Source organism: Puntigrus tetrazona, chromosome 3 (assembly GCF_018831695.1).
Source record: "Puntigrus tetrazona isolate hp1 chromosome 3, ASM1883169v1, whole genome shotgun sequence".
Taxonomy (NCBI): Eukaryota; Metazoa; Chordata; class Actinopteri; order Cypriniformes; family Cyprinidae; genus Puntigrus; species Puntigrus tetrazona.
Genome location: NC_056701.1, coordinates 15,951,097 through 15,973,886, shown reverse-complemented (window position 1 = coordinate 15,973,886; position 22,790 = coordinate 15,951,097). Strand labels below are relative to the sequence as shown.

Sequence of the window (22,790 nt, the reverse complement as noted above, 5' to 3'; positions counted from 1 at the left end):
GGGTAACAGCAGAGTATAATACCACGCAAGTTGCATACGATTGTTTTTATTCGTTTATTTATTTTATTTAACATGATATCCTGATGGCAAAGTAAAGTGTTTGTTGCTGTAATGAGATATTATCATGACAGTTTTATGCATTCCTCTGAATAATGATCAAATATTCTTTCTCCATGCTAGACTCAGAAAGAGGCCGAGGTGTGCTGTAGTCACTGGTGTTTTTCAGAGCAGACTTTCAGGTCCATTACTTTGAAGTTCTGCCTGCCGTGTGTGGAGAAACAATAAAAGTGCATGTCTGAAATGTGAGACACAAAGAGAGCAGGGGCTCGCTCAGGCTAATTATCCTACACCTACCATGTGCTACCTGAACAGAAAGTTGGTAACGAAGTCCCTTAAAAAAAACCTCTGCTTCCACACCAGCTCTTAGATTTAAGGGGCCGTCACTTCAAAACAGCATAAACCATGGTGAGCTTGGGAAATATATCTCAGTCCTGCACTTTCACTTTCATCCTATGTAACCTAACAGGCAGATCCATGGTTTGGCAGAACAGACGTTTGGCAAATCCGTCACATTAAGAACATCTAACTCAGGATTTCCATGGCTGTTTGCAGGTGTGACCGACACACAGGCATGCATTAATATTGTTAATATTGGTGTTATCAAAGACAAGCTTACGGCATTTGTAGTGGCAGCATCGAGGAAACACCAATCTCAGACCCTTAAAAGGATAGTTCATCCAAAAATGAAAATTTTGCTTTCCTATATTTTTTGAAAATCCTGAACAAATCATTCTTTCCAGGGCTGTAATATTTTAGAGCTATTTCAGAAGCTATACCTTAAATACTATTTATTATTTTATTCTTAGAAAACAGCACACAATCCAAATGAATGATTTTTGCGAGGTTTTCTGGAGCTTGAGAGAGGTGGTCAACTGTCCTTGTACAGAGAAAAAATGTTTATGACTCTCTTTTTTGCATTTTTTTGCTGAATTGTCCCAACCCTCAGGAGTTCGTCCCGTTTTGACATGCCACATTGAATGAGTTGTACGTTGCCCGCGGGGTTAGATGTGCGAAAGAAAAAGTGAAGGCCGCAGCAGGGTCTGCCCGTGCAGAGATGCCAAACAAACTAACAATGAATATGGATCAAGCCCTCACACACGCAAAGCAGTCTGGGACACCGATCTTGTTCAAATCCATTTATGTGGAATCTGTCTAAATAGGTCCTGAGAGCAAGCTTCTGCCTGCGGGGCCTCAGGGGCGACCCGGACCCCATCACCCCCTCCTTACCTGGCAAAACAAGTGACAGAACACAAGCAGAACAAGCCCGCGAGGAGCCAAACCCCTCGTGTGCCATTGACAAGCACTGGAATAGCCGCAGCTCTGTCTTTATTCACCCGCTAACACCTGCCAGCGGTTCACCTTAACACAGAACTAGCAGGCTGGAGACAGCACTTAAAATCAGAAGTCACACATCAGCTGTCAGCACGAGGTGTGGATGAGGTCAGAACCACGGAATCAGACTCCATTGCTATTCACTTGTTTGGGAACGTTGCTTTTTTGGGGCTGCATCTGTCACAAGGCACACTGAATTCAAAATGTTGTCTTCTGTTATATGTAATATTTATATTGAAAAAATACATCAGTAGACCATAAATTATGGAACAAGTAGGCGAATAAGCCTCCATTTGATACAGCGCTGGTTCATTTAATAGACCTTTGGGTTACTTATGTCAATCCAGCCTCTTTCTCAGGTGTCTGCTAAAAAATAACGTGCGTGCGGGTGGACCGTCTCTCCGTTGACAACGACACACGACATCCACCATCCATACTAAACCTTCCGGGCAACAACAAAGCAAATATTTGTCTACCGGGCATTATCTACAAATGCACATATTTCCTCATATTTTCTCAGCTGTGTTCTGTGGACGCCCCGGCTCGCTCATCTGGGCCTGTTTGTGTGACAATACCTTCTGAAGAAACTCCTACATGTGCCTTGAAGTTTCCCCGGTCCCTGAATCACTGAATATTTTATAGCTTTAGTGTCTTTTTTTTGGCCTGTCAATCTGCCAGCTGTTCTCCTTTCTTTGGATTTTTTTTTCTGTCTGTGTGTAGTATGGTATCAGATCACCTTTTCATGCTTCATAGGAATTCATTAGGCGTTGTGTAAATTAAGGCGACGACAGATTTAGGGGAGGAAAACAAGGACGTCTTCACCCCTCTGCTGCTATTTATCGTCTCAGCCCAATTCTCTCCAGCCTTGAAAAGGCTGTTCTGGCATGTTCCTTCACATCTCAACTGCAATTAACTGTAGGTCATGTTCTTGTGCATTATCTCTATTTGAGTCTCAGGGTTGATGTGTTGCTGTAAAAACTGGCCCAAATATAGAACGCATATAGATTGTCATTGTACACTGGGAACCTTTTTAAATCTTGTTTTGAATATATTATGATCTCATTTTTTCATTTCAGTAATTATATAGTTTGTCCATGCTGTGTATGGGTGTTTTTAATTTTCAACTTTGGGCACTTATCCATGTTCCAGGTGTATTTAATGAATTACCTTTTCTTTTTGTTAGGATCACATTAAAACTTGCAGTTATTTTATTTATTATTTTATTTTAATGCTTTTACATTAGCTTTATTTATAGTCTTTTTATGAGGATTATTTTATGCTTGTCCCAGATTCTGAGTGAATACTTTCAGTTTTAAAAAATGTATTAAAAAATGTTAATAGCATTTATGAGACAGTTAGTGTACTTGGTTAAGAGACTATAGTTAAAGTAAGATATATGTTAAATATAAGAAAACTATAAAAATCTATTTAAGAAAAGGATATAAATATTATTTAGCTGCATTCCCTCAGGATACATGAAATGCTAGCCATGAAATTGGAGAAAAAAAAAAAAAAATGTACTTCTTCCACCATCATTTACATCATAGAAATTATGAAAATGGCCTTGTGGTGGGAAAATGTTATGAAAAAAAAGTTTATGTATGCACACTTTGCCTCTGATAGAAGACAAATTGAATGAAATAAAGACAGCGTGCCATAGGGACAAAATGGCCCATAGTTGAAGAAACACCCTTTAATATGATTTACACAAGTGGGAAATGTTCCTGCATCTTTTATTGTTCCTGCAACAACATTGCTGTTGACAAATCATGGATCTGACATTTTAAAGTAAAGTTTAAAGCTTGAAGCCATAACATACCCTACTTGTGTAAATCACACTTTGCATATACAGTACATGCATACTGTAAATTCACTGTTTTGGCTGGTATTTGTCCTCTCTTTTTGCCTTTGCTGCCGGACAGTGAACAAGAAGTACCGTGGATCACATGGTAAGATATCTTAGAAAGCTGCAAGCCCAACATGAGTGCAGAACATTTTTTTTTTATCTTTGCATATATTAACTAGAATTAATTTAAATAAAATGCTAGTATGCTGAATTTACAGCAACAAACTAAGCATGGAGTGAGGCTGCATTGTTTGTCTTGTAAAGCATACGCCAGTCTTTGATTTATTTAGTCCTCAACACATGGTTCTCTGTTCTCCTGTATGAAGTGTCTTGGAGTTTACAGCTAGAATTAAATGAAATGGCGTTTATGCTCTGTGGACACCATCAGACTTTTGGCGTTCACGGGAAATAATTGATTTACAAGCAGTTTAATGAATTCATAATGAATGTTGAGACTTGAGGCAGAGGCAGATCGTGGTAGATTTTCATACTATACACATTTCATATTCAACACCCCTTAAAGGAAAAGTTCGCTCAAAAATTACAATTATATCATCATTTATCATTTAAACAATGACAGAATTTAATTTTTTGGGGGGGGAGCTATCCCTTTAGTGTGCCTTTGTGGACTTGATTAGACAAAATAATTACTATTGTGGTAATGCAGAGAATTACTTTGACTCAAACCCTTAGCTATAGCTATTCAAAGAACATATTCAGAAGCCCGGGAACAGACCTAATACAATTATGAGTTCAAGCCTCAGCCGAGATAACAAGCACACAGAAAAGGAGATAAAGTAACCTAATATTCATAAACTAATATAATTTACATAGATAAAGGACGGAGTTGAGGAACCCAAAGCCCCTTAGTATAGAAACTGATGTCTGGCTCGCTTGTCCAATGGAGATCATGAGGTAAAAAGAGGGAGCTGTGCTGTTTACTGCATCCCTGATGAATTTAGTCAGATTATTGCCTCCCATGGCCACAGGTGAGGCAACATATCCATTGAAGCAGAAGTAAGTAACCGGAGGATTCCCTGAAACGTGCTTCGCGCCTCACATTTGATCACACCACAGGATTTTCACTCTCGCTGCTCCAAAAACAAAAATGAGTCTACCAATAATATCTTAATGTATTGCAAAGGGTTGCCCCATCTGCAAATACAGAGAGAGAGAGGGAGGGAGGCCCATGCGGCCCACCCCATCTGTTTTAGTCTCGGATGTTCACCGACGTGAAAGTCCACTGGAGATTTAGATATAAGAAACACGTTCCTACTTACACCAGATTCAAGATTTGGTTTAAATTAGCATCACATTAGCTATTTGTGAAGATTCCAACCAACATTATGGCATTTATTGATTTTTCCAGTGTTTCGTTCGACTGAAAAATTTGGAATTCATCCACATGTTGTTTTCATGCCGTGGAGAAATTTGTCTTTTCTGTCAAGGAATACTTCAAGCCTGCAATATTGTAATATTTGCTGGAATTGTAGCCCAAAGTACAAACATAAATCATAAGCGAAATGCAATCTTTAGCAGTGACCTTTAATATTCTTTTTGTGAATATTAAAGGTCACTGACAATATTCAGATTAAAACTCGGGCCAATTTTTCAATTAAACTATTACATTTGGTTCTCTCTATCCTGAATATGTGGTTATGGCCTCTGTATAGTCCTTGACATATTTAATAAGTATCATCAGATGCTATCTGTAATTGGAGCAGCCCGTCCCTTTTAGGACACCTACAGTAGCACATGAAGTTCCCATTTTTGACAGAGTTCAGCAGCTTCTCCATGCATTTCGACAAATTCGACATCAAAGGCTCGATTCTAGCATTCGACTTAGTTATTTAAATCCTCATTATCATAAGATTTCAATATTTTAGATATTCTCTAATTTTCCTCTGGAAAGAATGAAGCTGATTTAATAGGCAGTATTTAATTTTTCACTTCTAGACGAAAGATGTGCTTGGGTCATTTTAAAAATGTAAAAAGCATATTTTCACGCAAGAGTGATTTCGCATAACAGCCGCACGAGGGGGTGGGGAGGGATCCCACCGTTTGGAGCTTGTTACAGGACCACTGCCAAAAGATTAATTATTCAAAACGTTCTTTGTCAGGCAAGCATAGAACATAAAGAGCCCAACTCTCTGCTTTTGTCTTATATATAATACCATAACACATGTTGGCAGATTTACTGTAGATCCTGCTTAATGTTTCCTGTGTCGAAGCTGTTTAAAACTGCATAGCCTGGTGAAACTGTTAGGCTGGTTTGTTTTGATAGTTTTGTGGGGATTTGAGGTACTTTTGGGACCACCAAAACCAGCTTAATCGACTTGACCAGGCTGAAAGGCCAGCATTTTGGAGTCAGATGTACTGTAGATCTAAAGGTCTCTTTTCTCCCTTTCCCATCACCTTTTCTCCTGTTTAGATTCAGAGGCCCCCGCGGACCCCGTGGCTCCGGTGATTGTAATCCCACCCCGAAACACTACAGTGGTGGCCGGTGTCAGTGAGGCTACACTGGAGTGTGTTGCTAATGCGCGGTGAGTATGGGTATATGGACACACACTGTTCCCCGCAGGATGATATTCATTTACCTCTGATAGGTTCACAACCATCAATATTGAGACCGTCTTACTCCATTTAACCTTCATTTCAAAGCCATTATTATAATAGCTGCTAAAGTAACACTTATATTGATCATGTGTTTTCCCAGAAAAAAAGCATAGATAAAAACAGGATATTTAAATATTTTTATGTTTTTAAAAGAAGTCTCTTATGATCACCAAGGCTGCATTTATCAAAAAATACAGTAAAAATTAAATTCTGAAATATTATTACAAAGTTTTCTATATGAGTGTTCAAAAATCAGTTGAAAACTTGAAAACAGTGTTGTGTTTCTTAATGTTTCTTTTAAAAAGCCTTACCATTCCAAGATTTTGAACAGTAGTGAATGCCAGAGAAAATTCTTCCACCAAGGCTTCTGAATTATTGTCACAATTGACTCTTTGCCGGGAGTTTGATTGACAGGAAATTTGTCCAATCAAAATGCTGCGGGGGAACAGATCATTCATGGATTTTTGTATTAATGTCTTTCGGTGGTTGAAACACGTTCATTTATGTTTATTTTTTGCTTTTCATGAACTGAGGCAATACAACGATCTGTTATGTCACATTACCTAACATTAACTAGTTAGCATCACCTTGAAAGGATGTTTAAATCAGAAGAATTAGCAGCAGCAAAATTTTTGCCCTGTTGTTTTCCACAGTCCTGTTGAGAAGCTCAGTTTGGTGTGGCGGAGAAATGCTGTGGAAGTGGCCAGCGGCGTGGGCTCCTTCAGTCGGCGCTTGACCATCATCAACCCAACGAGTGCTGATGTGGGCATGTACGTGTGCGAGGCCTCACTTTTGGACAGCAGCGTGAAGCCGGCGGAGGCCAGAGCCTTCCTCTCCATCACAGGTGAAACACCTCGTCCAATAAAAGCTCCATTTCTTCTCTCCGACACAATGCTTTCACAGCCGCACGTCTGCAGAGAAAATCCACCGTCTTAATGGTTCCACTCAGTGGGGAGTGATGAACAGCAAAGCCCTCTGATAGATATAGCACTACATTACTGCGCATAAAACCTGAAATTACACACTGTATTAGCTGAGCTAAGAGCTTTTAGGAGAGCCTCAGGCATTACAGCTATCGGTCACAGCGCACTATGAGAATATCACCAGGTAATACTACACATTAGGATCATCCTGAATACACACCGCTGAAGTGCCATTAGACCTATTTCAAAGTCATTTGATTTACTTAATAACAGAAAGTGCACATAATTTGTAGTCGTTTGAAATAGCAGCGTGTAAGGAGATAAATGTTGGTGTTATCATATCTTTAGGACAGCACAGTAAAAGGCAAACATGTTTTCTGTTACATGAATACAGTGTTAAATTAAGAGAATGGATTTCAGCCTCAACGAAAATTACTTTACCTAATGTAGTCATATTTGTTTATTTCAAATAAATATATTTTTTAATAAAGTATATTTATTATTATTATTATTATTATATTTTTCTTAATAATATTCAGTTGTACAGGAATAAATTGTAGAAAACATTAAAGAACAGATTTATTTCATTCTGTAATACCATTGATAATAATCTCTTATGTATGAATAATAATAATATATAATTTTTTAAACAAGAATACAGTTAATCAATTACACAATAAACAATTAAAAATAAGAAAATACATTACACACACGGTGCAATGATAGTATGCACAAAATGTATACAAGAACAAAACCGAAATATAAAAACTAAAATCTGTTATGCGTTCTTAATTTTAGTAATAACAACAATAATATTTATAGAAATTATGAATATATTGTTGCTATTATGACATTAAGTTTTATTAATATAATTGTTATATAATTTTTTTACAATTTCTGATGTTACCACACAGAGCTCATTATTTAGGGAAACTGACTAGTAATTGTTTAACTGCAAGCGTAGGACCTAAAAATGTTTTTTGTACTGTACCATCATGCGCCATCCCAAAATTTAATTCATTGCATAAATCTGTCTTCGTCTCTTAGCTAGAGACAGCAACATAAAACAAGACTCTCCGTTTCTCAATTATCTGTTCTTGAATTGATTTATCTTTAATGTTTTTCTCAGATTTATGTCAGTGTCAGGCTACGTTCAACAGTTTTTCCTGTCTTTGCATATATTTAAAACATACTGAGTATACCCAGTTTGTCCACCTCTTCTCTGTGCAGTTATATATGGAAACCCATTGAGCTAAACAGCATATTAAATATTTATGCTTTCTCTTCACTTCACATCGGCGTCTATTTGAGAGCCCAGCTGACAGGTGTTCTGAGCGCCATGTGAAGTCCAATACATATGTATAGACAGACGGATCCGTTACAGGAGGAATATATTGCACTGGGCAAGAGTGCATGTGAATTGATGAATGTGGGCTGTCAGTGTGGCGCTGCACATAAGTCAGAATCTTAGTGACTGTTTGGGTGTCTGAATTATATTCAAGACCTCTAAGTATGTATTTATTCATCTGCTTATTTAGGTAAAAGATTCACTTCCAATTTCTGATGGTCTTGAGAGGTTGTTTTTTTTTTTTTTTTTTTTTTCAGAAAACACATCACAGTTCTGTCTGTAATGCATAAATCTCTACAATAATGTCTCTTTTGGGCTGTACATCACACGGGATTCATTTCTTTTAAAACTATTAAAGAGATCTATGAAATAGCTCATAGAAAATAAATCTATAAATATGCTTTCTTGTGCTGATTTTCATGATTAAAGCTCCTAAATATCTGATTAAAGGAATAATTTACCCAAAAAATGAACATTTTATTAACTCTCATGTCAGTGTGAGTGTCAATGTTACATCATTTAATTTTCAGTGGATAAGTAGTGTGTAATATCTGTACCACTCCCCTCATCTGTCATTGGACGCATAAACATGGCCCCGCCCTCAAACTAATGCCATTGGTTGAGTAAGTGTTACTGTCGTCAGGCGCATTAGCACAATATGTGTTTTTAACATGATAAGAGTTTTTATAATTTTAGAAGAAAACAAACTGTGAATAGTTTACTTACAAGGTAAGACACTACAGGTGATTGGGGTAAAATTAAAGTTTTCTAAAATGTTATGTTTATATAATAAAATTTGGAATTAACCAGTTAAGTATGCACTAATATGCATACAGTACAAATACAGACATTGGATGAAGCCAATTAAGAGTCATTTTGTTTAACTTTGTTGAATTTGGGATATTTCCAGAAAATACTGTCTACAACAAATACATTTCCACCATGTTTTTATGAATACAATGTTATATAAACCATGTGAATGTCATATGAACAAACCCTTTAAAAAATGTTAAATCCTTCAGAATATAGGAATAAAATTGTGGATGTTTTTGGCTCAGTGCACGAACAAAAAACACATTTTGAGAAAACCTTTTAATTGAAATGTACAGATGCAAACAGATAAAGCATGTTCAAATAAAAATGTGCTGTTTTGTAAAAGTGTAAAAAGTGTAGAGATAAATTATAAGAATTGTATTTTGGAGGTTGAACCATTTCTTTTAAAACAAAACAGCATTCATACGGATCTGTTTACAGTATAATGTGAACATAATCAATGGCAGATTTTCCTCATTACGGGCTCATAACAGATGTTTTATAAGCATGAAATCGATAATGTAAGACTGCAGTATTGTGAGAAAGAGAAGTCTCAGTGGCCATCTGTGCCTCTAAAGGAAGTCCAGACATTACAGTAGAGGACGTTGTGCATTAGGTGAATGAGCAAAACATGCCCACCAGTGCTCTCAGTCTTAATGGGACCCTTCCACATGTCTGACTGCCGAAGACACGTGACCACATTAAGCCCACAAGCCGAGCATTTCAATTTTGACAGTGTTTATGAATTCATTACTTTTGCTCCAGTAAACGTTCAGTTGCTACAGAAAAGGGAATAAATGTGTCCCACGCCCATCTGCGCTCAATGAAAATACAGTTTTTTAAGAAAATACATTGAATCCCACTGACGCAATCATTCGATTATTTCTGAAGCTGTTTATGAATTTCAATACCCGGGAAAACGTCACTCTTTTGTATTCAGTTGAGAAATGCCACTGTGTTCTCAAATAAGCTTATTTGCTTTTCGCAGAGGCACCCTATTTCACCGCTGAGCCCAGGAGAAAGATGATGGGAGAGGTGGAGAAAAGCGTGGATATCCAGTGCCAAGCTCGAGGTGAGTGTTTTACGTGCGGGACTTAAACCAAGGGGGCTGGATTGATTCGAGATTTATAAGTATACTCTGCAATATGCTTTACGCACAATAGACATACAATACACTTCAACCCCTTCTGATCCAGGCGCTTCATTGAGCGCTCAGCGCTTTTGTAGTCGGTAAGCTTAGTTACGTAAAGGTATTTATAGCAATTTTCGCGTTGCATTCTTTGTGCTGCTGCCTTCCGTCGAGAATGAAGTTCCAGGAGCGCCGTGCGGGTCTATTAACAAACCCCGAGAGCTGTGTCCTGCTCTGTTTGGGGGTGATTTATAAAATCTGTGCATTTAGAGGATGTCAGCGTCCCTTCGCGGAAGACAGATGGCGGCCTTTCGGACGAGTGGCGAAGAGTTTACGATTAGCTGTGAGATATGAGGTGTTGATGGGAAGGGGCTTAAACCATTATCATTATAGAGTGGAAAATGGCCGATGAAATAGTATTGGTTTTCTGCCAGAAATATTCTCTAGCTTTCTAATAGTGCTGGAATGGAAAGCCGGCCCAACTGTTATAACCGTACTTATGATATTTGTCCGTTGAGGTTCAGGCTCGGCTCAGCTGCAATTTCAGCGAGGGGTAAAAATGATCCCTCAGCATCAGATGGGCTGCAAGAAATAAAAACAAGCGAGTCACCCCGCCGTATCCTCGAGAGTGGAAAGTGGAATCAATCCATTACCTCTCTTATGTGCTGCTTCTGAGACCGTTCTCACTTTTTTATGTGGCTGGATTGAAAGGAATCCTTTTGTTTTGAGAAGTTATATCTCTCCAGAGCAGAATCAGAAGTCTTCAGCTCTCGAGGATCAAGGGAAAGACTATAACACATGCCCAGAGCCCCTCGCTCTTTTGATACGTCTCAGAAAATTTGCACGGCAATGTCTGCGGCTGTTTGCTGCAGAGTAGAGCTTGATACAGCCGTTAACCACAGGCGAAGAGCGCTAAATGAGTTTGAATAATACAATCTGGTGGCCTTCTCTTGATGCAGACTCGAGCCACAGCGAGCGATGATTTTTTTCTGTTAGCTCTTTCAGCTGTTACTTAAATCATCCCCCCCGAGAGTGCGCTTTTCCAAGCTGCTGGAATATTCTTAGAAGCGTGCTAGCCGAATCTGTTTGGAGGCTTAAGGCCTCAGATCATCTCATTTCCACTTGACACTTCATCTTTTTTATATCCTACAAAGGGTGCAGCCAGCATTTTCAAAATTAGACCTATGAGTGTGCGTATAATAATGTTTAGACCAGGGTGGTGCATGTGGCTTCATACCACACAGGCCTAAGCTTCCAAAAACAAGAATAGGGATAAATGTAGTGTAATTTCACTATAGCCAAATGGATTCACTGAACCTGGGAAACTTATTTAATGCACTGTCACCTCAGACAACAGACCAACAATACCAGGAGGCTTCATCGATTGTCTGTCAGTTTTAGTAGCTATTGAATATTTGATATTTAATACTAAATGTCCTTTTGAAAATTATCTGTGTGTGAATTTATTTTCACACAGAGATATACCTTCACAAGGTAGTTATTCTGTTAAATAGATCTTTAGTAAACCTCAAAATGGATATCCATTTTATATTGTACATTATAATGTTTTGATTTCATAATTTAGCATTAAATGGACATGTAATCAAATGTATTTTTATTTGTCATTATGTTTTTATTTAGACAAAAAATAAATAATTTGCAGGTTTTTAAATAAAATTGTATTTATACATTTCTGGAGTCAGCTGTTCAGTCCCTTCCTTCATCCATCATATGATGTTGTGTTTTTAATTCACAGGGGTGCCCATGCCAAAGCTGGAGTGGTATAAGGATGCCGTGCCCCTCAATAAACTTAACAACCCTCGCTACAAGATCATCTCCAGCATGGGCCTTCAGGTCAGGAAACTACAGCCCAGCGATGCCGGAATCTTCCAGTGTTTTGCCAGGAACTCAGCCGGAGAGGCTCAGGTCCACACTTACCTGGACGTCACGAGTGAGTCTGACCCCGAGGGCGGCTTGCGGGGCGTCATGCATTCTTTATCGCACGTCTTCCAGACTCGATGCTACTAATTACCGACACACAAACAATCGAGACATTGTCAGGGGTATTATATGTGGCCAGCTGCAAAGTGCACCTTCTCTCAGTCGTTGTACAGCAGTTCCCTGGCGTGACAGATGTGTTGTTCCTAATCTACGGTTGTGTGATTCTCACTCCTTTCCATAAGAGACACAACGGCTCCCTGTGGAGAGGCCTGTCTGGAGTTGATTACATCGTAGTGTTTGTCAGGGCACTGCCCTGATCTGTACATGAGGACATTAAGACCCCCTCAGAGGAGCACTCTCATCACACAGATAATTACCACAGCCCCGATTGCACATATTTACTGCATGTAGATTGCCGTAATGATTTTAACTTCCAGCTGCATTGACCTTTGAATCATCTGATTGTCTGTGCTTGTACAGGCCGTTTTTGGGAATAAAGCTCAGTCAGCTTGATAGGTTTAGTTTAAAAGAAAGCATTTTAGATGTTAAAAAACCCAAATATATAAATCTTTTAGAGTATAAAATCCTTACTAATAAGCTGAACTTTCACATAAAAAATAAATAAAACAGAGAATAAGGACACTTTAATAAAGATAAACAATTAATTTCAGGCCCACTCTCTCACTTTAGCTCTGAATGGCTGAAGATCTCACATGAAATGCGGCTTCTTCTGTCTTGCATATTGATTGTGCATATCTAGACTCGCTCACTGAGCGGCGGTTCAATCAAAGCTGTGTTAGTTCTTCAGCTGCCTTTATTATTCCTGTATAGATCTGTTTCATGCTAAAGTGATCAAGGATAAGTACAGTGGATGAATTCTAGTGTGATATGCAATCACTTACCAGGCCTTTATCTCCCCAGAGAGCCTGTGAACGGGGTCACCGGTTTAAAAAAAAACAAACAAAAAAAACACTGGAGCATGTTGAAATTGTTGATTTTTAATGTCTTACTACTTTTGATTTTTGAGTGTTTAACATTGTATCAAGATGTACAGTTCAAGTGCTCTTGCAAACGTAGCGCTGAGATAACTACAAAATACATAGCAAGAGATATAGAGGTTTATTTATATTTATGCGAAATGATATTGCATTTCTTCTCGCACATTTACAGAACACTTAAAAAATGTAATGTCCAGTAGTAAAAGCATGTTCGGTTTTATTCAAAACAGATGAACGTGAATCTGGCAGTGGTAGTTGGCGGTGTTATTACGTTATGTACTGTATTGCAGTATTTTAAAAAAATATGTTTGCTGAAGCAACTAGGCTATTTTAGATTGCTTTTACAAGATTTTGAGCTATTTTTTGGCATGACTCATGTCTTTTATAGCACTCTGCATTTCAAGTGCAATTATGTAGCTGCCAGGAGACCAACAGAACAAGTCAGAAAAGCCATACGCATGAAGCCAGTTATGCTATGCAAAAGAAAAAAATGTATTAGCTTAGTACTAATGGAAGGTCTGATATTGTGCAAAGGAATTAAGTCTTTAGTAATCAATAATCTGTATTTTTATTTCTGCTGGGAACTGCTGTAAATTGTAGATTTTTGGTTTTTGAAGTTTTGCAGACATTTTGTAGGAAGAAGCGTGTTTTTCCAATGAGACTTGGTTGCAATAATCTGTATCTGTATTAGTCATATAAATATTGGTCAGTCTGGGAAAAAAATGAGTAGACAGTCATTATATATCAGTGACTATGATAAAAAAAATAATTACTCAGAGCATAATATGAAATTTTGGTTGTATTGCCCAGCCTTACTGTGGCATCAGTATTCATGTGATAAAAATGATATAAAGCAATTGGAAAGCAAGCTGTAATGGGTTTTATATTTCTGTCTCTACTGTTCCAAATGAATATGGCACACATTCAACAATGCATCCAAACAGCGATCTTTTGCTCTCAAACAGCAGTATGTTTTACTTTTCCAAATGGAAATACCTGTTCATTTACACATCTCTGCCTATTAAAAATGACCTAGCAACTCCACAATGCCACATTGGGCACCCAATCAGAACAGTATAATTAGATTCATGCTAGTTGTTTACAGTCTCCGATTTGAAACACAAATTTGCAGACATGTCCCGCACCGCAATAAAAAGCATCAGTAGTGTTTTGATGGACATAACATTGTTTTAATACAATTTACTGGCTGGTGTTTGGCCACTTGTAATAATTTGCGTGTTCCTGTGGGGGTGTGTGGGCGGACTGCATTAAGCGTGAATGAGGGGCCTCTGAATGGATGTAGCGGTTTCTCATCCTGATTAAAAACCGTGACTGTGTTTTGCAGGTATGGCTCCATCCTTCACTGCAGCGCCGGTCGACATTACTGTCACAGATGGAGCGGTGGCCACGTTCACCTGTCAGGTGTCTGGGGCCCCTAAACCTGCCATTATCTGGAAGAGAGGTAATTTTGATTTTAGCAGTTTTATCATTTGTAATTCACTAATGAACAAGGCCAAAATCACAGCTCTGTTCCAAAACCTATAGAGATGCCTTCTTGTCTGCTTCCTGCACTGGACCATTTTGACTATTCTGTTTTAGCTCCAAAGAATTTGCAGCATTCTTTGTAGGTAGAAAATCCACATGCTGCCTATGTTTGACTCGCAGTTGAATACACTTGAGTCTGATGTTGGCAAGAGAATGGCGTGAAAGTACAGTGAATACCTGAATTAACTGGCTAAATAATACGTTTTCAAATCCTCTGAACATTTTTTGTTAATTTATAATTACCATTTGAATTATTTATAACCTTGAATATGAGTGTTTAAAGGTCTGGGTTCAGTAACATTTTTTTAAATGTTTTTGAAAGAAATCGCTTATGCTCATCAATCAGTAATATTGTGAACTACGGTTTAAATAACTTTTACATTTACATTTATTCATGTAGCAGATGCTTTTATTTAAAGCGACTTACAGTTGAAGAATACAATAAGCAATTTATCATAAAGAGCCAAATAAACTCAGCAAATGCTTGCAATGTAAAGCTCTTTTTAAGTCAAATGGTGACGAAGAAGTGTCACTTGAAAATTGTCAGGAGTTCAGCATTCTGGACAGGGGCGGAAAGCCAATTCCGCCAGCCAGGAATGGTGGACGGAAATATTTTGTAAAATGATTTTGTGCCTCCTGTGATGCTACCACGAGGCGTCGCTCACTCGTAGATCTCAGACTTCTAGAGGGGATACAGATGGAAGAAGCAGGGTGCTGAGCCTATATGTAAGCATCTTGAACTTGATGTGAGTTGCAACCAGGAACCAGTGCAGGGAGATAAAGAGAGACATGGGTCTTTTTGGGTTTGGTGAAGACCAGTCATTGCGCTGCATTCTGTATCAATGTATAATGGGTAATTGTTGATGAACCTACCTGGATGGTAAAGTCATGCTGTAGAGCTGAAGTGACAGAAAAGAAAAGAAGCTCAGTCAGGTTGAGCTGTAGGTGATATTCTTTCATCCATGCAGAGATGTCCGCCAGGCAGTCTGAGATCCGTGCAGCTACCGTTGGATCAGCTAGTTCAAATGAGAGATAGAGCTGTGTGTCATCAGCATAGCAGTGGTAGGAGAAACCATGTACCATGTGCCTGTATGATGGGACCCAGTGGTGTGTATTTAGAAAAGAGGAAGGGTCCAAGAACTGATCCCTGAGGAACCCCAGTGAACAGCTGATGTGATTTGGAAACCTCCTCACTTCAGCATGATCCTTCAGAAATCATTCTAATATGCTGATTTGCTGCTGAAAAACATTTCTTAAAAATCAGTTGAAAACTGATTACTATGTTTGTGAAAACTTTGATACAATTTTTTGGGATTTTTAATTAAATAGATTAGCATTTGTAATTTCTAAAATAGGATTGATTAATTAAATTGTTCTTACATAAAACCTTAAAATACATTATGTGTTTTTGTTTAAAAAAAACAACAACAAAAAATATATTTTAAGATTTATTATTTTTTTTTTTTTTTTTTTTTTTTGGAATTTGGTCCAAATAATTTTTTTAAGGGACAGCATAATTAAGTTGTCTACTTTTTGTCTTCACAATTAAGAGCAACTATGCTTGCCTAAAATGTTGACTCCACGTGAAGTTTTTCTAACGTAGCATCAATGTGCAGAAGTAATGTCAGTATTAACATGAATCCATTTTGGCCCTGCTGTTTTGTTATGTGTACTAGTGCTATATTTTACTGATTATAGCCAGATCGCAGTCATCCTTGCTGCTTTGTTACTGCAGCAGAGGCATAAATTGATGTATGAGGTTGTGTGTTTTGTGCTTCACAGGAAGCCATTAAGATGTCATTGTTGCAGCCGATTGGCAACACAAAAGATAATTTCATGCAAGAGTAACAAAAAAAACTTCCATTATTTTCTACAACTGTTTTGGCGATATTCATGAAGTCGCTTCCATAGCATTCCCAATTATAAAGCTGCATATTTAATAGCGTCCCCTAACAAGGTAGAGAGCTCTGCAGGCGGTTACAGGAGGATTTTCCTCTGGGAAACCTTTAAGCTTGTAATAAAATCATCCCGTACTCCGACGCCATGCATAGTGATGTTCTATTAATTCCTTATATGGAATCAGATGCGAGATGTTGAGCTAACTGGTGTGTGTGTTTGTGTTGGTTTGCATTTGTATGCACATCAGATACTCAGATCCTCGCCAGCGGTTCGGTGCAAATTCCACGTTTCACGCTGCTGGAGTCCGGCGGTTTACAGATTCAGCCGGTGGTGCTGCAGGACACAGGGATGTACACCTGCTATGCCGTTAACTCAGAAGGAGCAATCAACTCCAGCGCCTCCCTCACCGTATGGAGTAAGAGAAACGGACTTAATCTGAACCCTTCTTTTAACCACAGAATAAAAAAGTGAAAGGGGTAGTCATTCCGAATCTGTAAGACCTGTGACCTGTTTTTGTCTTTCGAGAACAAATCAAGATAATTTTGATCTTTCTTTTCCTGTCTTTTTGTCTCACCGTTCTGACTTTATTTCTCACAATTATGAGCTTATATATATATATTGTAATTTTGAGTTTAGTTATAAATGAAGGAAGTTGCATAACAAATTGTTGCATTTCAGGAAAGTGTTGTCAAATCCCAACGGACCATACCTCAATGGAAATATCACTGATGATGTATAAATCCTTAATTGACAAAAAATACCGTGAATCATAAAACCAGCCATAAGGGTCGATTTATTTCAGTTGAGTATAATGTATAAGTCACAGTTTTCAGAAAAAGTTAATTTTCCATAAAAAACTTCCATATATAGCTATGTAACTTACATAAGTCCACAAACATGGAAAAGAGATGGAAAAAAGATTAGAACATCTCCCAAAAAAAATCAATACAAATGTTTGTATTGATCTGAAAAGATGGATTCAAAATCACTGATTCAAATCTAAATCTTTATTGTTTGTGTTTGTGAGAGCAGGCCTTAACTGCACATTTAGACATACTGATCGCCTTTAAAACAACACATTAATGATCTGACAATCAACTTGATAAATAAAGAGCAAAATTCATCATAATCAATTCAATCATACAAACTTCTTCCAGAGGAACAGAAAAAGTAATGTGCCAGACTTAATTCAGTGGAGATGTGTGGTTCTGGGATGTACAAAGGCAAAACTCACATCAAACTCCCTTTCCTAAATAAATAAATAAGTCGGAGCAGAACCTGATAAACTGTTCCACAAAAAGCAGCTTCTTAGCACAGCTTCGCAAGGTGATATCTACAGCATCCAGACTTGTTATTACACACTGATCAGAGCATGTAAAGTCCTGGCATTGTCTCAGCGGGAGGGAAACGCACTCGGCTGTTGACGTGTGAAGAAGCAGTTAAACAGGGAAGCGTATAGCTGTTTGGTTCTTGGAAATGTTGAACTAGTGCAGAATTAACCGTGTTGTGTTTGCTCCAAGGTCGCACGTCCATATCCAGCCCTCCCATGGACAGACGTGTCATTAAGGGGACCACGGCCATTTTGGAGTGCGGCGCCACCCACGACCCACGCGTGGCAGTGAGGTGGGTGATGACAAACGAGCGCTGCTTCCTTCTCTCTTCTCACCACCAGAGCCCAGGGCTCCACACTCGGTTTGATTGTAATGTTAATTCAGAGTGTCAGCCCACAGGCCTTGAAGTTGATTCAAAGCGCGATCCGTAGTGCTGTACAGTTAATTCGCCGCTAATATGCTGGATATCAGCGTAATGAGCCAGCGCTGTTTCCTGCGCTCCCCCTGTGTCAGCTTGACTGTGATAGAGTTCTCTTCCGCTCCTCGTCTCCTTCATTTGGCAGGTACGTGTGGAAAAAGGATGAGGAGTTAGTGAGCCAGACCAGAGGGGGGCGTATCAGTCTGCAGGAGGGCTCCTTGCACATCAGTCAAACCTGGTCCGGGGACATCGGGGACTATACCTGTGACGTCATCTCTCAGGCCGGCAACGACTCCAAGGCGGCCCGTCTGGAGGTCATGTGAGTGACTTAGCTTCCCTTCATCTCCGAGCATTAGGCTGACTAATGCGCTGTGCTGATGGATGTGTGTCACCTTCCAGATGCGTATCGCGCATCATTTTTCACACTCCGGCTTTGAAGTGTGAGGATGGAACTGAAGAGCGAAAAATATGCTGGCTCTTAAAAACCTCTAACCCTAAGTATTCAACTTTGTCATGTAGCACATCCCACAACGTTTCTGCTACAGACATAAACGATTCCTCAAATCTTGAAGCTTGTTGTGTAATATGATTTCCACCTGGTGGACAATAGAACAGACAAAAAAATGACATGCTACATGGCATACTCCTCCCCCAAAAGATGTAAATTCTCAATCTTTTCCAATGATTTTTTCAGTTGGTGCTACCATTATTTTTGACCCATGTTTTCTTATATTTTAATAAATAAGCTTATATAACAGCAACATTTAAGATAACAGTTACTTTTTTTTACAACTCATCGTGATTCCTATTTTGATAAATATTGCAAATATAAGTTACAAATATAAGTTTTAAAGGTTAAAGACAATTAAAAATAAGCACAAATTAAGAAAAATACAAATTATACAAAGCTTTTGTAGGTTTGGAGGTGTGTTTAAGTTCTGCAATGAAACAATCAAATGTATAAAGGTCTTTACTGTATAAAATAAATGCATATGTTAATCATTTTTAAAGCTACAAAGACCAGTGAGTCACAGCAGTTTGTAAATTAGGTATTGTCACTTTAAGACTATGCACAGATCCAATATATGGATGCACATCCGATCTCTGAAAATGTTTATGTTTACTTAAAACCTAAAAAAGTTTGAAGCCACTCACCAACAAGCCTGCCAACATGTTGTGCACTTGTAGTTTAGTGTGATGTTATATGATTCGTCAGAACAAAAAGCTCCCTTTAACATTGCACTTTCGTTACACTGCATGCTTGCTTTCTTTATCTTTCTTCCTTGTTCTGTTTGCTCACCCACTGCAGCATCTGCATACTCTATGTGAGTGGATTGCTGCTCTCAGCAGGAGCGTGTAGACTGACCTTTCCTCGGTAACCTTTTTCAGCGTAACCTTTCCATCTGGATTCCAACTGCTTATACACAATTTTCATATTCATCAAAGGTCCAGCTAATTGTAACTTTTAAAGCATTTATTTAATCGAAACAAGTTTTTCCTCTGTTCTTTGCCTTTAAACCCTGACTTTCCAATCCTAGTTTTTAAAGTAGCTAGTTTGCTAGCAAGCACTGTCCATCCAGAAAAAATGTCCTGACCGACTCCTAAAAATCTTTTGACCTTTCGACCGGCCTCTGAGTGGATAGATTTCTTCATCCCAGCTATTTGAAACTCTATTTCTGATCCGCGTCTGCCAGTCGAATCCTTAAACCCAAAATAAAAGCCGAATCTTGGCAGCATAAACATTTTAACACCTAAAGCCTTTGCTTATGACTCTGTATCACAATATGATGAGGGAATAAAATCCCCTCTGAAGCTCTCCAGAAATAAACCGCTGGAAGACGGCAGTAACCAGCGGGTGTGTGTACTTTATGCAGATTTCATGAGGCTAATGTTGTGTGGAACTAAGACTCATTATCTGTTTGTGGGTTTTCTGGCTCCTCATTAAACTGGAGAAGATGCCGTGGTTGTGGGGAATCGGGCATGTTGTCAGGAGGACTTTTCCCTAGTGGCTGAAGTCACCCATGCGTTGTCTTTTTCCACCTTCAGCAATCACAGCCCACGCCATTATAACTAAACACTGATGATCCAACAATCTGAACAAATCATTAGTTCTGAGGTCTTATTCTTCCTTCTTCTTTTTTGTCAGAGTAGCCATTTATTTCTATGTTAAAAATTCTAAACTTGCATTTTATTGTCTTTGTCGTCTTTTCTAATAACACCTGTGAAAGACGATATCTCAACAGCCATTATGACAATATGCATTCACATGAATAGCAAGACTTAGAATAGCTCACCAAAAAGATCGTTTTTATCCTTAATTGAATTTAACTTATTTTCTCAAGATATTTTATTCATTATAGTAAAATCACTGCTTCTTAACATTTTGTTAACATTGTCTCGTTAACACCATGTGAAAAAGTATACATTTAGAAACTGCATAATCTTCCTTCTTTAAGCACAGAAAAAACACAGAAATCTTAAGCATTGCCGGGTCTCTCCATGGGTTTATTTAGAGGAGAAAACAAACTTTCCAAGCACAACTGTTGGTGCTCGGTGCCTGGTCTCAGCAGGAAGCCTAGCCTCCCTAGAAATGATTAATAAAGCAATCAATAAAATAAAAAAGCGAGTGTGAAGAAGAAAATCAAGACAAATGCAAATGGATGCCTGCCTTCGTCTGGCAGTAAGATTCTTTTTTTTTTTTTTTTTTTACTGAGAAGCCGGGAGTAGTAGTGAATTTGTGAGAAGATCTGAAAGTGGGCCAAAAAGACCTACTGGGAGAGATAGTCCCATAGATGATCATCAACAGATCCAAAATATAATCAACGCCTGGTAGCTCTTCTGTAATATTCTGTGTTTGATTTCCATCTGGCTTGAAATCTAGGAACAAGTATGTTTAGTAACCCCAAAATTGCACCACTTTCTGTATAGAACCTTTGTTTATGCAACGGTTATGCGAGAAGTGTGAAACAGCCCTTATTGTGAATATATGTTGTCTTCTGTCCTCAGAGAGCTGCCGCACTCACCTCGAAACCTACAGGCCAGCCTGAATGCCAACAACAGCCGCAGCGTGGATCTGTCCTGGATGAGACCCTTCGATGGAAACAGCCCCCTACTGCATTATGTGGTGGAGCTTTCAGAGAACAGTAAGATAAACCAAGCTGTATTTATTGAATGAATGAATGAATAAATGAATGAGGTAATGATCTACACTATGTGAATTTGTGAGTAAAAAAGTTGTTTTATTGTGTTAGTTAGCTTAGCTAGTTTTTTTTTTTTTTGTTTGTTAGTTTTATTGAGATTAAATAATTGGAATACACAATGAAAACGAGTTTATTTGTTCTGTTTTTGCCAATTAATATGTAATATGTAAGTATATGCAGATTATATACATTATATTGCAATATAATATTTCGTATTTTCACAACTAGTTGATTTTTTTTTATTTGTACTATTGTCTGTTACAAATAAATGAAAAGAAACATAGTATTTATTTTTTTTACCCTGTAGTACCGAAATCGTACCGAACCGTGACCACCATACCGAGGTTCGTACTGAACTTGACATCAGTGTATCGTGCCACCCCTAAAATATGTATAAAAATATGTATATATATATATATGAACACAAGTGTCCATATGTACCCATTTACCACAAAATCTGCATATATTGCACATAAATATTTCACTTTTTTTGCAAGCATAGGGATATTAGCTTGACCACGTCATTCGCAGCAATGCTCTCGATTGACTGTTTGGTGGCAGATTCTCTGCAAATTTATGGGTCTTTTTTTTCCAACAGAAATTATATTCTTAAACACTAGTTTTCAAAAAAATTTTAAAGCCTTTACCATCTAATAACAACCTCTTCGCTCAAAGTAGGTCTGCCTACTGTTTTTTGTTAGGTTGTTGTTAGAAGTTCTGCTATGGAGAATATGAATGGGATTTTTCTTTCCAAAGCCCCACTGGTGCGCTCTTATATAGCAGAAATAGTATGGGTAGTATGCAAATGTGGTATTCTGAAATCAGCTCTTTACATCCAATAAAAATCACCTTGACACCACTTGATTAAAAGACATTTGAGTCAAAAGTGGCTCAGAAGAAGTGATATAGCCCTCATATCAAATAATTTTAAGAGTGAATATGATGTTTAAATACTTCTTGGGATCAATGTATAGCCATTTGTTCCGTGACAAAATGTTTAAATGAATCCCACTTTGAACCGGCAGTGCTAAAGAATCTACTGATCTCAGTGCCTCATTCACATCTACCCGTAATGCATCTGAATGTTCAGGCAGTCTGTATTTATAGTGCATGCTACATACATGAGCTGATCTCAGCTAGTGTCACCCAGTGGCGTAAAAGCCAGTGGTATTACAGAACCAAGAAAAAAAAGTAGATTGATCTTCCACGGCTGGAAAAGGACAGTGAGGAATGTGTTGGAGTGGAGGTGAAGATTACTGGTGCAGGGTGTAATATGGCCGGGAAGTCCCATTAGAAACACCTTTCAGAGAAAGTGAGAAAAACCCGCTCTCCCTCTCTCTGACTAAAATTTTTTGCCATCAAAAACACTGATTTCAGGTGCAATCTATAAT

General features: G+C 38.3%; 1 protein-coding gene across 4 annotated transcripts in view; it reads left to right on the top strand.

The window, feature by feature from the left end:
• Nucleotides 1–22,790, top strand: part of sdk1a (sidekick cell adhesion molecule 1a) — a 245,019-nt gene that overhangs the window by 159,272 nt on the left and 62,957 nt on the right. For 3 of the 4 annotated variants that reach the window (XM_043234648.1, XM_043234645.1, XM_043234644.1), the window contains exons 6-15: nucleotides 3,315–3,341; nucleotides 5,670–5,781; nucleotides 6,508–6,698; nucleotides 9,927–10,010; nucleotides 11,824–12,018; nucleotides 14,352–14,468; nucleotides 16,698–16,865; nucleotides 17,971–18,073; nucleotides 18,345–18,518; nucleotides 21,206–21,342. In XM_043234648.1, coding sequence (XP_043090583.1) covers nucleotides 3,315–3,341; nucleotides 5,670–5,781; nucleotides 6,508–6,698; nucleotides 9,927–10,010; nucleotides 11,824–12,018; nucleotides 14,352–14,468; nucleotides 16,698–16,865; nucleotides 17,971–18,073; nucleotides 18,345–18,518; nucleotides 21,206–21,342 — 1,308 coding nt within the window. The remainder of the gene's footprint in view (nucleotides 1–3,314; nucleotides 3,342–5,669; nucleotides 5,782–6,507; nucleotides 6,699–9,926; nucleotides 10,011–11,823; nucleotides 12,019–14,351; nucleotides 14,469–16,697; nucleotides 16,866–17,970; nucleotides 18,074–18,344; nucleotides 18,519–21,205; nucleotides 21,343–22,790) is intronic. The other variant, XM_043234647.1, reaches the window with a different exon arrangement.